The following is a 16,602-nucleotide window of genomic DNA, read 5'->3' as shown; positions in this document are numbered from 1 at the left end:
TTTGAGGTAAAGTATAATGCAATGTAATCTGCTTAGTATAATAACAGCAAGTACTGCAATGCAATCTTTTTGATATTTTTGGGGCTTTTCTCTTTCTGCCTTTATTGATAGTACACAGTAGAGAGAGTGACAGGAAACAGGGAGAGAGAAACGGGGAGTGATACGCAGCAAAGGTCGTCGCTGGACTCGGGACTTGAACCCGTGTCTCGCTGTCATGCTGCATTAGAGCCTATATATGTGGTATGCGCCTTAACCGCTAGGTCAGCAGCGCCCCACATAATGCAATCATGTTTGCATTACATGACTGATGAGGTCAAGTATAATCCTATATTAAAATGTGTAGAACGTGGGTGGACCGTGGACCGTAGTCACAAAGGTAACATGCGGACCCGTGAGGCGCACTGTTGTTCCGATTCGCACCAAACTTGGCACCAACACTGGTCAGGGGTCTACCATCAGAATAGCCACACCAGGGGCCACAGACGCACCAATGCTCTGCCCCCTCTGTGTTCCTATTGGCTGGGCTTTAAACAGCCATAACTCCAGTTCCCAGCATGCTAAAGGGCCCAAACTTGGTGGGTGCTCTTAGATGGCCAATAGGCATAGGCTGTGATTGCTTAAGCCCTGCCCCCTCTGTGTTCATATTGGCTGGGTTTAAACAGGCATAACTCCAGTTCCCAGCATGCTAAAGGCCCCAAACTTGGTGGGTGCTCTTAGACGGTCAATAGGGACATATAGGCCCATAACTCTAATACCTGTGGTATTAGAGTTATTGGCCTGGTATAGCACCACCATCTGTGTCTTCCATGGCCTGCTGGCAGTGTGCATGACAGGTTTGTCACTGATCTGTCCACCAGTTTGCAAGATTAGCTCCGGACACAGAATGACACACACACAAGGGCGAAAACATAATCTGTCCAGTCCATATATGGGCATATCATATGCTGATGTGTGCTGATGTTGGGCATGTCTAGTCCATATATGGACATACTGTATCTACGTGTCCGCCACTGACACTACCACCTCTCATATAACCACCACAACTCATATAAAGACTAACTCATCATATTTATCTTATCCCGTTGTAATTATATTTTCAAGAATCATTTACCCTTCTCTTGATAATGGTTCACGTCTGTGAGAGAAGGATGAAGTTCCTGGTAGTGTTTACAGTGCTTGTGGGCTTAGTTCTTCTATTTTCAAATGGTGCCGATGCCGACGAGAAGAAAAGAGGACCCAAAGTCACGGCCAAGGTTTATTTTGACATGAGGATTGGAGATGAAGACGTCGGCAGAATCGTTATTGGCCTTTTTAGAAATACGGTTCCCAAAACAGTTGAAAACTTTGTCCAGTTGGCGACAGGGGAGAAAGGATTTGGCTACAAAGGCAGCAGATTCCACAGAGTCATTAAAGACTTCATGATTCAGGGAGGAGACTTCACCAGAGGAGATGGAACCGGAGGTAAGAGCATCTATGGCGACCGTTTCCCCGATGAGAACTTTAAGCTGAAGCACTACGGCCCTGGCTGGCTGAGCATGGCAAACGCTGGCAAAGACACCAACGGAGCTCAGTTCTTCATTACTACCGTCCAGACATCCTGGCTTGACGGAAAACACGTTGTCTTTGGGAAAATCCTGGATGGAATGGATGTGGTGAAGATGATCGAAGGTACCAAGACAGACGGGCGGGACAAGCCTCTTAAAGATGTTGTCATCCATGACAGCAGGGTGATTGAGGTGGAGACACCATTCGCTGTGACCAAGGAGTAGGACAAAGTGATGGACTGAGGTTGGGGTGGGTGGTTCAGGGAATCATGCAGGCAACTGTGTTGTCACTCCTACCCCTGCTGATTGGTGGTGTTGGAGGAGGGAGGGCCATGGGTCCATCTAGAGGCAGCGTATGCCAGTCTTAAATATCAGAACAAAACAAAAGAACACAGAACACAACTGCTCTCTGCTTATTTTGTCAAATATATTTTTTTAATCTACTTCATAAGTAGTCTTTTATATTTGGACTTGGAATTAATGCGGGCATTCATGAACGCAGTGTCCAATTGGCATAAAAATGTGCACGCAGCCACGCACTCTACAGGAAGGCATGGTCGTGGCTGAAAGGAAAGGAAAGGATTCCAAATAAGCCTGCCGGCTTCTTCCTGTCCTCGCACAGCAACTTGTTTTCTTTGATATGTATCGTTTCTATTTTTTTATAACAATGTGCTAAATAAACTAAACTGACTCTGCTTTGGTGGATTATGGCTTGCGGTCGTAGGCCACCTAGACAGACTTGTGGATGCTGGTCTTGTGACCTTCCATTATGTGCAGCTTGGTTGAGGGGGCACTGGCCATGACATCCCTGTAGGGCCCTTTCCTGTTCGCCAAAGGATTATCTTTCTAAGGAGTTTCGGTCAATTATTTGTAGTACGGAGGTGTGCAGGCCCACTGCGGTGGTGGCCCGCTTCTGTGCAAACTGGGAGGCGGCAACGAGGGCCTTTACTCCTCTTTAGCGCAAGCATTGTGCCCTGTGTCGATGTCCGCCATGAAGAACACAGCGCCGTCATAGCTCGTGCCATCTAGTTTGAGATGTTTGAGGCGTTTGAGGCAGGGCTGCCTGGGGACGGGGGCTCCTCTGTGCACGGACGCAGGGTGGGATGCTTCAGGGGCATGTCCCTCTGCCGAGGGGGAGGAGGAGGATTTATTAGTCACTTACTCACACCAGTACAAGCAATGAAATGTTGTTGGGACATATTCCACAGAGACTGTACTAGGACAACAGTGCAATATAACAACAAGATAATTTAAAGAAAAGTATTAATGCTGGATGAGAGTATAGTTAAAGAAATGAAGTTAAAGTACAGGTAGAATGGCAGTATGATGTTTATCTTGTTCTCTATTGCTGCTTGTCTCTGAGTACCCTAATTTCGTATGTCTACAATGACAAATGAAGTGTCTTATCTTTGTCACTCAACTTTTCAAAGTGATAAATATTCATGCAAAAGTATTTTACAGCAGGCATTTCTTTCAAATAAACAACAAACCTCTCTCTCACACATACTGTACAAACATTGATTTAAAATATTTACAAGTGATTATATAGGAATCTACTAAAACAACAGTCCTCACAACCATTCTTTGTCTCTTTGTGTCTCTGATTTTCTTTTCTACCCTGCAGCCGATGTTTCTGCAGTCTTATGCTGACTTCATCTAGATTAGAACCAGTCAGGTCTCTAATCATTTAACCCTGCCCTTTAAGGTTCTGCCTGAACAATTCTCAATTTAATCCCTGTGCCCTCTCTGGCAGCATTAATACTCAATTCAATGATCAAAGATCGTTCTGTTTCAACTTTAACTTTTGATTCTCTTGTTCCTTGCTGGACATATTCTCTGGATTGTGAAACGTTTTGAAAAGGACCTCATGGAATCTAAGACACCAGCTTTCCCTCTGCTCCAGTGCACAAGACTACATCCGCAGAATATTGCATATGAATGCGCACGTACAAAAAACAGCCTCTAATTGTCCAATTGGGATTTCTTTCCTGTCATCATTCTCCCATTTTTTTTTAAATACTTTTTTTGAAAAGAGGATAGATAGATTCTCGATTCTCGTGAAAAGAGGATAGATTCTCGTTCTCGGCTGATGCCGCCAATAAGCCTCTCCGACCTACTTACATTCTCTCAGATAAAGCCAGCATCATCTATTCTGCAAATGTTGGTCAAGCTTCAAAATCCACATTTTGCCAGATACTACAAAGGCACTCCCTTATCCAGCTCTCAAATTCCGAGTTTTCTCTCAATGTCTCAACTGTCATTTCATACCTTTGAAGTGTTAGGGAGGACCATTTCCGGCTAAACCAATCGGCTTCTCCTTCTGAAGTTATTGGGCTAACTTTTCAAATTTAATTAAAACATTTATTTTTTCTCCTGAGATTATTAAATATCCAACTCCCAGCTTTTGTGCTCCCCTTGACGAGATCAAAGCTGTTAGGTATGCTGCTCATTAAAGTAATTCCACCGTCTCTGTTTGCAACCATACAAAATGAGCGCACAATATTAGACAACTAATACTTTTCCCCAGCTCCAAATCTGTGTGTGTGTGTGTGTGTGTGTGTGTCTGTCTGTCTGTCTGTCTGTCTGTCTGTCTGTCTGTCTGTCTGTCTGTCTGTCTGTCGCCTTAGCACTTTTGTACTGATGATGACTTTCTTGTTACTTGCGAGTCACGACCATGTTTCCCTGTGGCAGTTTGATCAGAGGAACTTTGCTGAGGAGGGCACTTAATAGACATGCTGTACTTCTGTAGCTTACATCACTTTCCACTCAAGAGCTGTGAGGAGCCACTGGTCCAGCACTCAGTCTTCCGGTAAGACGCTGGTTGACACGTCCACCCAAGGGCAATCAGGTCTACTTGTGGAGCTTCGTACCCTCCTCGACTTTGCTTTCGCACTTCACTTCGTGATGAAGTGATTTCTTTGTCCCTGATTTCTTTGTTACACATAATATGCCCCTTCTTCTGCTTCTCTTTGTTCCACTGTCTTGCCATTACCAGTGGAAATGTAGCCTCCTCTAGAATGAGCATATTTTCACAGTATTGTAGGGAGTCTTACTGTATGTAGAGCAGCAATTTCAGTGGTTGTAATGGTACTGTATGTGAACTTCCCACATTGCAATGCTGTATTGCTTTTATTAGTTCCGCAGGGAAATTCATTTTTTCAGCTTCACCCAGCTGATGGCTGCTCAGGGGGTGCTCCTTCCATTCCGACATCTCACCACTCCGACTAGTGGCTTCCGCGTGCGGTTATGGTTAGGGTTAGGGTTAGGTATAGGGTTCGTCAACGTCGGAAAGGCGACATGTCGGAAAGGAGAAATGCACCCGCTGCTCAGATGGTTATGATGAGCACTCGGAGGGCAGCAGTTAGGGGTTAAGTGTCTTGCTCAGAGACAATTTGACACGTATAGACCGGGGCCGGGAAGCTAACCGGTGACCTTCTGATTACCAGACGGAAAGTAAGCTAACTAACTCGGCTTAGGGAAACAGAGCCCACTGGTGGTTCTGGGGTGGTGTGAAAAAACAAATGCATACCGACCTTCAGTGACACTGACATAAGAGAAACAACAGTGAATGAGGTGAGCTTAAATAGACCGCCAAATTGGTCAGCTGCTTTACATGTCAGTGTTGCAGACACCTCACTATACATCGGCCACATAGTGGTGTGCAAGTGTAAAGCTCTCGAGCATGCAAGCTATGCATCACTAAAGGTAGGTTAAGTAATATTCTTTTGTTAAAATAAGTGTTAAATAGCTCTATATTCTGATAGTACTCATTTCTATAAAGTGTTTGTTCAGTAACAGGGGTCTCCATGTCTCGGGATACCAATTCTTATCTCACGCAGGATACAGGTTAAACAAGTGAAATTGGAAATGGGAGATGACACAAAGAAATGAGCAGACACAATTGGCACTGTAACACTATTTTAAGCTGATAAATGGGTAATTTGCCAGCCACCTGAAAAAAAAAATCTGTTTAAAGAGCTGGTGAGACAGGGAGACACCTGTTACCGAACGAACACTTAGCAATGATTAATACCAGAATATAGTGCTTTAACCTTTTAACAAAAATAATTTTGTTTTCACCAGAAAATATCACTTACCCTACCTTTAATGACATGAACAATAACAAAAGGAAACTTACCAATGTAAAATATTAATAATAATAAGATTTCCTCTACTATGGTCACATTTTGACTCCCTAGTCTAGATGGAGCTCAATGCTAGCATGGTGAGAAAAGGGGGAGAACCCCACTTACATACATTTTTAGGTGTACAATACACGTAAAGTTCTTTTGTAAAATGTATTCAAAACATCCACAATTCGGACTTGAAAACTCAACGAATACAAGTCTGAATTGTAGATGTAATACTAATGTCAAACTCCACTGGAAAACAGAAGTATAGTATTCACACTCCCTAATCACATTGTAACAGATTATAATACGATTGTAAATAATCTGGCAAATCTTCCTAAATAAACATTTAGATTTTTGTATTACTAACTCCGGACAACATCTTTATCTGGCTAATTTATGCTGTAATCAAACAACTAATTAATTATCATTAAATAACTGCAGCTGTTCTGTTATAATCCTCAGGCAGCTGTTTTATCTGGCTGAATGATCCTTTAAGGTTTATAATCAAACAACTAATTATCATTTCTATAGTTATTTGTACGCCATGTTGCTAGTTAGTTTTGATTATACCTGCTGCCTCTCGCAAGTCTGATGCCGCCAGTCTTTTTCCAATGTGGGATTTGATTGAGCCTGCATTCCCATGAAGCATCTATTCCTCTGGGATCTCCACATCATAACCCTTCTTCATATCCTCCGCTACTTTGGATGTGCTGTTGTATAGGCAACCTCTGGATTCCCAGTGGATCCTCATCTTGGCCGGGTAAGGTGTTTGGAAGCGGATCTTCTTTTCTTTGAGGATATTTAAAATGTCTTTGTATTCCTTCAGTTTCATGTTCACTTCAGTTGGGTATGCATGTGTAAAGTTGCCAACTCTGTCTCCATATATGATTTACTTCAACCAGGTGGCCTTCAGGATCAGGACTTTCATAGTATAATGTTGAAGGTTGGCTGGTTGTCTCGTTATCTTTGGGTTTTGGAACCATATATCTGTGTGCTCTCTGTAATTTCTGAGTCCTCCCCGAGTGTCAGCGCTGTCTTCACAAAGTTATTTATGAATATTGGCATGGAGCTTCCCTCTGCGTCCTCATTAATGCCATATATACAGATATTGTTTCTGCGTGACCTTCCCTCTAAGCCCGTGAATTTAGTTTACATAATTTTCTGCTGTTTCAGGGAATGGAGTAGTGCTTCTCACCTCATATCAGTATTCACTGCTTCCAACTCGTCCATGCGTTGCGAGACCTCGTTTATCCAGGTGTCTTGGGCCAGTATATCAACGCGGGATCTTGTAGCTTTTGATTTATTTCAGTTCTCATGCTGTTAAGCTCCATCTTTAATGCCTTCTTAATTTTGTCTTTGAATTTGACAAGGTCTCGCTTCAACTCGGTTTTCAGGTCATGTATTTCTCTGTTAATAGTCTGTATGGCTCTTATCGTTGTGGAATAATCTCCTCCACTGTTATATCTCTTCATTGTGTTTTTCTTGGATATTTTGCTATGCAGACCTTTCCTATTCCTTCCCCAACTAATTTTCGTGATGTTTAAGAATCAGTTTGTTACAAATAATGTTACTATAATTTTTACTATGCTGCCATTGCTGTTGCGTATAGCTTTTTCACGTCAATAATCATAAATCCACCAGAATTTCAGCGTGTAAACAACATACCAGAAATGCATACATAACATCTGTATGCATTGCTAGAATACACTTGATGAGTATCCCCAACTGCTCCAGTGGAACTGCTTAGTGTATAGTAACAGTATAGGGCATAGCATTGGAGGCCATTTTGTGGTGCCACAGATAGAAACCCAATTAATTTTCCCCAGAGATTTCCGAAAAAAATGTATATAAGTTATTTTAAGCCTGGAACCAAGCTATCCAGGCACCACAAAATGTCCGCCACTGCTATGCCCTATAACATGGGTTCCCAAACTTTTCAGCCCGCGACCCCAAAATAAGGCGGCCATTGACTCGCGCTTTTGAGACAGCTTATATATTTTTCAAGCCTTTATTTAAACTCGGAGGCCATTTCCAGTGGGGCATGCTGGTTTATCAGCGTGAAGGCTCACTGATTTGCACACGACACGTGATATGTGCGTCAAATACCAAGTACTCTTTATTAATCAGGTCAATTGTACATCCCTAGTATGGAGACCTGCGTGAGATCTTAATTAGATTTGAGCGTTGCAGCATGCAGTATCACCATCACTACTGATGATGAATGCAGTGTGCTCGTTCGCTCAGCTTTAAGGATCAAGTTTGACGTATTCTATCAGAGGGAATTCTTTTAAGCTTATATAGTTTATTCTGTATAAGACCAGCTATGGCTAATGGCTCATAGCTCATAGCTCTTGGCATTTATATACTCAACCATTCAAATATGTGACATTAATGATGCTGTGTGAGCAAACTAGAAACTTCAGGAGGTATGAGCCAAGTGGCTCACAGCCTGTGATGTTCCAAATGATGTCCACGTGTCCAAAAATCTGGCTCACAGTATACATTAAGCTTTAGACAAATGCATGACATACTGTACAAGGCATCCCCATGACACTGGGGAAAACAAAGGATAATGCAATAATACCCCCCCCCCCCCCCCACCCCAACCAATGTATGGATGTAACACAATACTAACTGTTCCCTCGCAGCTAACGCAATGCCAAAATATTATGTGAATCAATCCAAATGATAATTGCCTAATCCTGTTTGAGAACAGAAAAATAAGGATATTTTCATATTTCCTGTTAAAACAGGTAGGCTTGATATTTTAAAAAAAATTACGCAAATAATTCTTCACTCTGGCATTTTATCAGCCTTTTCTCTGACTGGGCTCAGAGCTCACATGAAACTTTACTGTTTGTGTCCAACACGGATAATGGATCCCTGTGCAGGGAAATACATTCTTCAAATGGGCTCGGCTCTGTGAAAATGCACGGCTTCCAGGTCTCATTTCCATCAATCTCATCCATGATACATCAAGCCATTCCCTGCAGGTGAAATGCCTGTTCTTAGGAAATTATGCAAGTCCATAAGTGTATAAGGTCACTGTATAAAAAGCTGGTGTTTTCCTCCAAGCATGTTGTGAGGCAGGATGCTAATGAGGGGCAGAGGCCAGCAAAAGTTAATGAGTACCGGCGTGTGCAGCAGTAACCTTACAGCCTCACTCATGTGGGTGGGCCTTTTACACAGTACAATCCTCAGTGTTGATTTAACTCTGAGTGGATGAATGAACACTGAGGATTTGTCTGTGTGTGTATCCACTGTCCTACATCACGCAAACACAAAAAAGCCCTGTTTAGAGTGTGTTGGAGCTATCTAGCATCTCATGTCTCAGGAGATGAAAGGTGATATCAGGTCAGATGGGGGTGGGGGGGGGGGGTAGGTGTTTATTATTTATGTTATCAGAAAGGAGACAGCAGATCTATGTTGATCTGCTTATGTTGTCTGACAATGCTGACAACATAACCGGGACACCACAGCAATGAAGAATTCTTGTTTTCCCATGTTCATACTGTAGAGAAAATTTGAATCTTATGTCATGGTCATATCATTTGATAATTTTCTAGCAGTACCACGTTTTTATATCTTTCCATAACACCTAATTGAGTAATGCTGTACAGTAGGCTGTATGATAACAAAAAGAATCTTGCATGTGATAAGTGTGAAAAGGGATTTTGATCAATGATGCAGTTTCACTTTATGCAGAGGCCAGGGCTAATATCAGAGTGCTGCTTGCTTTCTATTCTGCATCTAACTTTGACCTAGAACTTCATGTGAATGCTATGAACCACCTGAAGAGTAGAAAACTAGCAGTAGTTCACTGGAATTAAGCAAAGCTCCTGAGAAACTGCAGAGAATGGTGGGATTTAGAGTGAGAAATATAGGCCTTTATTGATAGTGAAATTAAGTTACACAGGAGACAGGGAGAGAGTGACACACAGCAAAAGCCACTGGGATCGGGACTCGAACCTGCGACACGCTGTCAGGCCAAATTGGAGCCTAGGTGCCCGGACCGCTAGGCCAGCAGTCCAGGCCAATATTACAGTACATCTAGGTATACTTTGGCTTGAAATTATTTCTAATAAAAATTACAGAGAATGTTGACTCCAGGGATGAAAATCTCACCCAGGCTCTACTATAAAATACTGACTGAGTATTGCAAAGTTCAGGGTTCGATCTCCCAACCGTCTACTCATCCTATGTATAACCCTGGAGCGTGTGTGCACTTGGTATATGCAAAAGCAATTTCCTCCAAACACCTGTCATGGGTCTGGTCTTTGAACCACCTACTTTTCTCTTCTCAGACAATGTATAGATAACATATTTATAAAATCTTTGCCCCATATTTTGGGGCAAAGAGCCATTGAGATAGAAAATAATTGTGCCATTTCTGTTTACTATTTCAGTGCATGGCTCTGGAATTGTATACATTGCTGCTGTTCAATTTCATCAATCTCCAATGCGCTTTGACATAATTTGCCCACCGGACCTTCAGATCCTGTTCCGTTGAAGCAGTCCAGGCACCGAGATATTTGAAGCCCTCAACTACCTCGAGCACCTTCTCGTCGGCAGTGGCAATGGTTTTGTCCTCTGTGTTAAATGGCAATACTTTAGTTTTCGTCGCATTGAGCTCAAGGCCAATCTTCCTGCACTCCATTTCTACTGCCAGTAGTAGTTCACTTCCTTTCTCTGCTGTGTCCGAGACTAGGGCGATGTCATCTGCATAGTCAAGGTCGGTAATCGTGATGGGATGTACTCTGTGCCTAATCTTACTCAGGGCCATGCGGCGTAAACCCCAGTGCCTGCCGCTGATTGCGAGTCTCAGGGCGTGGTCCACCACTACAATAAACAGGAAGGGGGCCATCTTGTAACAGTGAGTGGCATTGTTAACTCTAACGACGTACATACATGTCTACGTTCATTATTTGCAAACAGATATGTTCAGTGAACTAGTTCATGTTTATTTCTTAAATTGTTTTGTAGCCTGCTCAAAACTATTCGTTTTCAGTAGAACCTTCTCCTACCCACCCATCCCAACTCCTGAATAGTTTCTTATAACTTTTGAGCATTCATGCACAACACTGCCCATATAGGTGTTTAATTGGGTTCAGATCTGATGACTGCGAAGGCCATAGTATATGATTCACATAATTTTCATACTCATCAACCATTTAGTTTTCCCTCATAATCTGAGAATGGATCCATTGTCAACCAATGGATACAGTACAATCGATTTACGAGATTATTAAACTATTAATATCTTTTCATTATTTGAAAAACCCACACAGATGTAAAGGGTGACCAATAGCATTGATTACACATTTTACATTTAATGTATCCATTAACCTAGTTACACTATACTGTAGGTAGGAAACAAAAAAGAAAATCAAAAGTTTTAGCCAATACATTAGGCTACTGAGTGAGTACTAGTGTTCTTTTTTGTTTTTTAATGTTCCGTGTTCCAGAGTGCATCGAAGAAAAAAGGGAGAATGTCATAAAGAATTCATGAGATGGGCGAAGCATTAAAGTGCTGTTTTGTTGTCTTGCTTACATTTTGGAGGATTTTCTTACAGTATGTGTGTGTGGTTTGTATTGAAGTTGGCGAAAACCCCTTAGGATGTAAATAAATCCACCCACACTAGCTCCCTGCAAGGTCCCAGCACACTGACAAACAGCACTTGAGTGAAAGTCATTAACACAGGCCGGAGATTATTTCAAATCATGCATGCACAGGCACCATGCTATAGGTTTTTCACATTTTACATTTTTTGTTTGTTCTCAGTTTTTTGGCATGCAATTAATTTCTCCTCTGTAATTACTTCAGCCAGAATAAACAGGTAATCAGGCATAAATTAGTGCAGTATACAAGAGACGTTTTTGACACTGAGAGTAATGTGTTTTTGCATGTAGTCTTTCAGCTAGGCCTGTTTTACACCTCTATGTTTTTACCTAATACAAATAAAATCTTCAGAGTTAACTTAACTCTGAGAGTGTATTAAGTCAGAGTGTCAAATAGAACCACTCTCCGAGTTAAATTCACACTGGGGATTTTACAGTTGATATTTCCCATATCATGGGTTTTTCATTATATTATTATTTCGTGTCTATTCAAGATCACTTATATATAGCTATAGATCACGGGTCCGTTTGGTTCCATTTGTACAATCTCAGAGTTAAAGTAACACAAAGTTTACAGTGTAGATTGTTAATCAGGTCTTTAAGGTAGTCTTCTAATCATTCCCATCAGGGTTCGTGAAAATCCACCCATCTGTTACACTGTGTGACTAAATAACAATGTGCCATTAATTAGCGATTTAAATTGGCAGGATGCAGCCAGTGCATCAAACCTCATGTTCCTAAATTGCTTTGTTCCTGAGATATTACGTATTATGGGATTTGGACCTTGACATTTGAACTTTTCAACCCAAAAGATAATCATCTCTTTGGGGCAGTACTGATCATGTTTCATGGAAATCTGGCCTCCAAGACTCCATGGACCGTATTCACATGTCAGCCATTTTGCTCTTAGTTATTACACATTCTGGCGGGTGGATTTTCTCGCTTTTACTCATGAGTAAAAGCAAAATGGCCACCATGTGAATATGGTCAATATCTCTTTACAGTTACATTGTTGTGTGATCGTGTTGATCTAATGCAGATAGCCTTCAACAAGGCTCATTAGTGTTCAGCTCTCTGTAGATACATCTGACCTTTACTATTCCAACAGCACACAAAAAGAACAAGGTGAATGCATTGAACAAAGAGAGAGACACCATAACACACCATAATATGAATATTCATGTCCTGCCTCTCCCTTAAAGGCTCTTCTCCCTCATTCTTTCTCCCCGTCTGCAGCTTATAGGATGTGATACATGAGTGGTTTTCTGAGAGCATTATGTGAGCATTTCATCTGTAGCCTGTTCTGTCTCTTTACACACACAAGGAGATAATGACCAGCATTCATACACAGCCACTCATACAAAAAGCACACACCAACCAGGTTTTTTTCCTCCTTTCTTTCATCAGCATGTGTTTAGGTCAGGCGGCAAGGAAGCTCCACTGGATTTGAAGCCCAGGAAGTTACATTACATTACAGTCATTTAGCAGACGCTTTTATCCAAAGCAACTTACAATAAGTGCATTCAACATAGGTAGGTGTTCAATTATCCAAGCCATAGGGCTAGAGAAAAGTGAATTATTATTGTTCATAGTAATGTGCTTTTATCATTCTTTAGGATATACCAAAATGTTCTATGTAAGTTGGGCCTAGTGTGACAGAATAGGCAGCAGTAGAGTGTCTGCACCGAGACGACACCCTGCTGCTCAAAGGAACCTACCATTCTTAGGCGGGGGTAGGGCCCTAGATAAGAGACAAAAGCTTTGTGTGAGAACAAAGCCAAATGGTTGACTGGACAGATAGCAAAAATGCAGTCTGGCTTCACTGTGACAGGAAATGGCAAGGAATCGCAAGGCTTTGTGGGTAACCGGAACTTCCTGTTGCTAGAGGCGGACCTTGTGTGAGAAGTTTATAAATTAGGAAGGTCTCAGAACAGAGACTCAGATTCTAATAAGTAACTATGCCATGGGTTGTCCCTCGAATATGGGTTCTTGAGTGACCCATTGATCATCTGGAAGAGAGTGGAAAGTCAATAGTAAGTAAAGCATTGTAAATGATTGTATGTTTGATGTGTTCATAATGGGATGAAGTCATATCTTAATACTGTGAATGTTCTGTGCTTGTTTTCTCTCTTACCAGGTTTTATTACCTATTTACCTAAATGTATTGTATGTGTTATTAGTAAAATAAATCACCTTAAAAGACATTTGGTACGAGTAATGCCTTAGACTCACTCCTCTCTCTGCCCTTTCATTTGGGCTTAGTAACCGTTGTTTAACTCTGCACAAAGCAGAACACTAGGTTGGCTATAAAAGTGAACAGTAATAAAACTACTGTAATCCCCGGAGGGGATTTCTTTAGGGTTTAAGCGTTAAATTACGCAGTAATAAAACTATCGTAATCTCCGGAGGAGATTAGCTAGAGTTTAAGTGATTAAACTGTAGTGTCTCTTAAGAGAGACATCTATGAGTTTAAATTGATTAACCGTGTTATACGTGGTATAACACAGTAATAAACTATTGATAGTCTCAGGGAAACTTATCTGAGTTTAGTAATTGGAACTCTGCTTGTTACACGGTAATAAGGCTGTAGTGTCCTCGTGGGGGGCATCTTAGAGTTAATAAGCGAATGACACTGTGTTTGAACTCCGCTTATTACAGAGTTATTAAACTATTAATGCCTCTGTGGGAGGCTTTACTGAGTTTAAAGCGTTTAATTACGCATTTATTAAACTATGCTGGTTTTTAATAAGGCCTTCAGAGTTTAAGTATTAATTACCTAGTCATTAAACTACTAGATTTCTTTCGAGTTTAAGTGTTACGCAGTAATTAAAGAAATTACCAAGTCATTGAACTACTAGATTATCTTTCGAGTTAAGTGTTACGCAGTAATTAAAGTAAAATTACATAGTAATTGAGTGTTACAGAGTAATTAAACAATTATGAACCCTTGGAGCCTATGTGATTCTAGAAAGGTATTAGGTCAGTCCTGTAAGCGGATCACATAATTGTATGATCCTGCCAATAGTCTGATGGTGAAAACCATTAGAGGCTGGATTTAATGTGTGTTATCTAGTGAGATAACATAGCATAAAAATCTCCTATAGCCTTAGGAGTAAAGACGTACTGTCTCTTTAAGATGAGAAGTGAGTTGTAACAAAATAAAGTATCTATTAGACCTGGTTATGGGACAGGTTAAAATAGGTTAACAGCACTAACACTGGCGTAATGAACTAATGTTAGAGTGAAAATCAGCGCCGAAGGAGTCGGTGTGGGGACAAAGGGTCTCCAAAAACCACAGCCTGCAGAAGGTCGAATCCACGGAGGCGAAAGGGGATACACGGAGCCGGCGGCCTAGCATGGCGCGAGGACCGAGGCATTGAATACCGTACGGGCGCTACCGTGAGGAGCCTACCGGGAAGAGATTTCAACCAGGTGCTATGAACAAAGCCCTACAGTTTGCGAAAACTGTGGAGAAAAGACTGTAGATTTGAGGATGCTGCGTGCTAACAGATTCTATTGTCCGAGCTAAGGATAAGGAGCTGAGGGAGAAGCTAGAAGCTAACCACAGGTTATGTAGCTATAGGCTACCGTTAAAAGTTTGTTTAGCGTACCAATAAGAGGGTTTAGAGATAAAGCTATCCGACCTGAGAGCTACCATTAGCGTCACTAGCTTACAGTGCTAAGCTAACAATTCTATTGTCTGAGATACCGTTAGTGTAGCAAAGCTAGCGCGGGTTACTAAGGGGGTTATATTAGCTCAGAAGAGGCTAGTTAGCTCAGGTAACAGCCACCGCTAGCTTACAGTGCTAAGCTAACTATTCTATTGTCTAGCATACAGTGCTAAGCTAACAGCCAATACTAACACACCTTGAGATGAGGAGTAGTTAGGTTTGGTTAATAATCTAATCATAGCAATGAGATGCTTGCTTTAAGCTGATTAAACAAACATTAAGAGAGTATTCATGGTTTAACTAGGCTTTATGAGTGACCAGACACTGCAATGTAGCTAAAGAATTAGACTAACAGACAGTGAATGTGAGGTTATCTTATCATTGGAAGTTAAAAAGCCATTGTATACTGATAAGGGGTGGGGGAGGTTACTACCAGTGTAATTCAATGTTTAACTAAACTTTATGATAGATCTAAAAGTATGAGTAACTAGATGATTAGTTTACAATAATAATGGATCAATGGTCATCATTGTGGGTTAAATGCTATTATTTACTTTGGTGGAGCAAAATAAATCCTATCCAGTATTAATTAACAAAATTAACTAAACGTGAGTAGACCATTTAACAGGCATCTTGCATAGAATGCTGAAGGGTGGATGCTATTTTACAGGTTAGAACAGTGTTAATTAATTAGTGTTGTTATGAGCTAAAGGCTGAACAATGTTACTTGCTAAAAATAACTGACGATTGCTGTCAGAGCCTATTGAATTTAGACTAACTGAAAAAGCCTATACCTAAAGTCCTATAAGCCAAGAAGGCAAGGTAAAAGGGGGAAAATGGCAGATTTAGCTGATTTAGTGGAAAGGGTGTGGGAAGCGCAGTCAGACTTTGAGATGGCAGCAGAGTACACACTCTATATTGTTAGTTATCTATCAACAAATGAGATAGGTGCAGCGGGAAGGGAGCTAAAAGCCGATTTAGCTAGATTCCTTGAGATTGCTACTAGTTCTATCGCCATACTAGAAGAAGTTGGCAAGGATTCATCTGAGATCTGCAGGATACTGGATGCCTGTGTCCTAGAGTATATCGAGACATTGAAGCTGGTCTGGGTTGAGGTGGAGAGATCACTCCAGGATGAGAGAGGGTCCCACTTCACACAGCCCCCAGTGAGTGAACATCCCCCTGCTGTGGGGGAGGAACTAATGTCTGACCCCACAGAGAAAGCAGCAGAGCCGGTAGTAACTGGAGAGGGGGTTGGGGCGACCAATCCTCCAGCAGCTGGAGGAGGTGAGGATGTCACACCTACAGATGGATCAGCTGGGCCAGCAGTCCTCAGAGTGAAACCAGATGGCATCACTACTGCAAGGGACAACGCAGAGACCCCTTTCCACGCTGCTCCGAGGGAGGCAGGGACCCCTTTCCACGCTCCGAGGGAGGCAGAGACCCCTTTCCACGCTGCTCCGAGGGACCACGCGGAGAAGGAGGTCAATCCTGAGGAAGTAACTGCGGAGAACCAGTCACTGGAGATCGCGAGAGAAGCGAGAGAAGCTGCAGGGGAGACCCCATTCCACGCTGAAGAGGGAGGAGACCACGCCGGGGAGGGTCCAGAGGGAGCCAACGTCGCAGATGAGCAGA

General features: G+C 41.9%; 2 protein-coding genes across 3 annotated transcripts in view; both read left to right on the top strand.

The window, feature by feature from the left end:
• Positions 1-16,602, top strand: part of asic2 (acid-sensing (proton-gated) ion channel 2) — a 454,275-nt gene that overhangs the window by 211,553 nt on the left and 226,120 nt on the right. The gene's annotated exons all lie outside the window — the stretch shown is intronic.
• On the top strand, positions 1,125-1,769 carry LOC308097891 (peptidyl-prolyl cis-trans isomerase B-like; the record flags this gene model as incomplete). Its single annotated transcript, XM_080446002.1, has 1 exon — positions 1,125-1,769. One exon carries the CDS (start codon positions 1,125-1,127, stop codon positions 1,767-1,769), a length of 645 nt encoding a protein of 214 aa, XP_080302128.1.

Source organism: Gymnoscopelus braueri (assembly GCF_963280865.1).
Source record: "Gymnoscopelus braueri genome assembly, chromosome: 13".
Lineage (NCBI taxonomy): Eukaryota > Metazoa > Chordata > Actinopteri > Myctophiformes > Myctophidae > Gymnoscopelus > Gymnoscopelus braueri.
The sequence above is the reverse complement of the archived record's forward strand: the minus strand, read 5'-3'. Positions and strand labels throughout refer to the sequence as shown.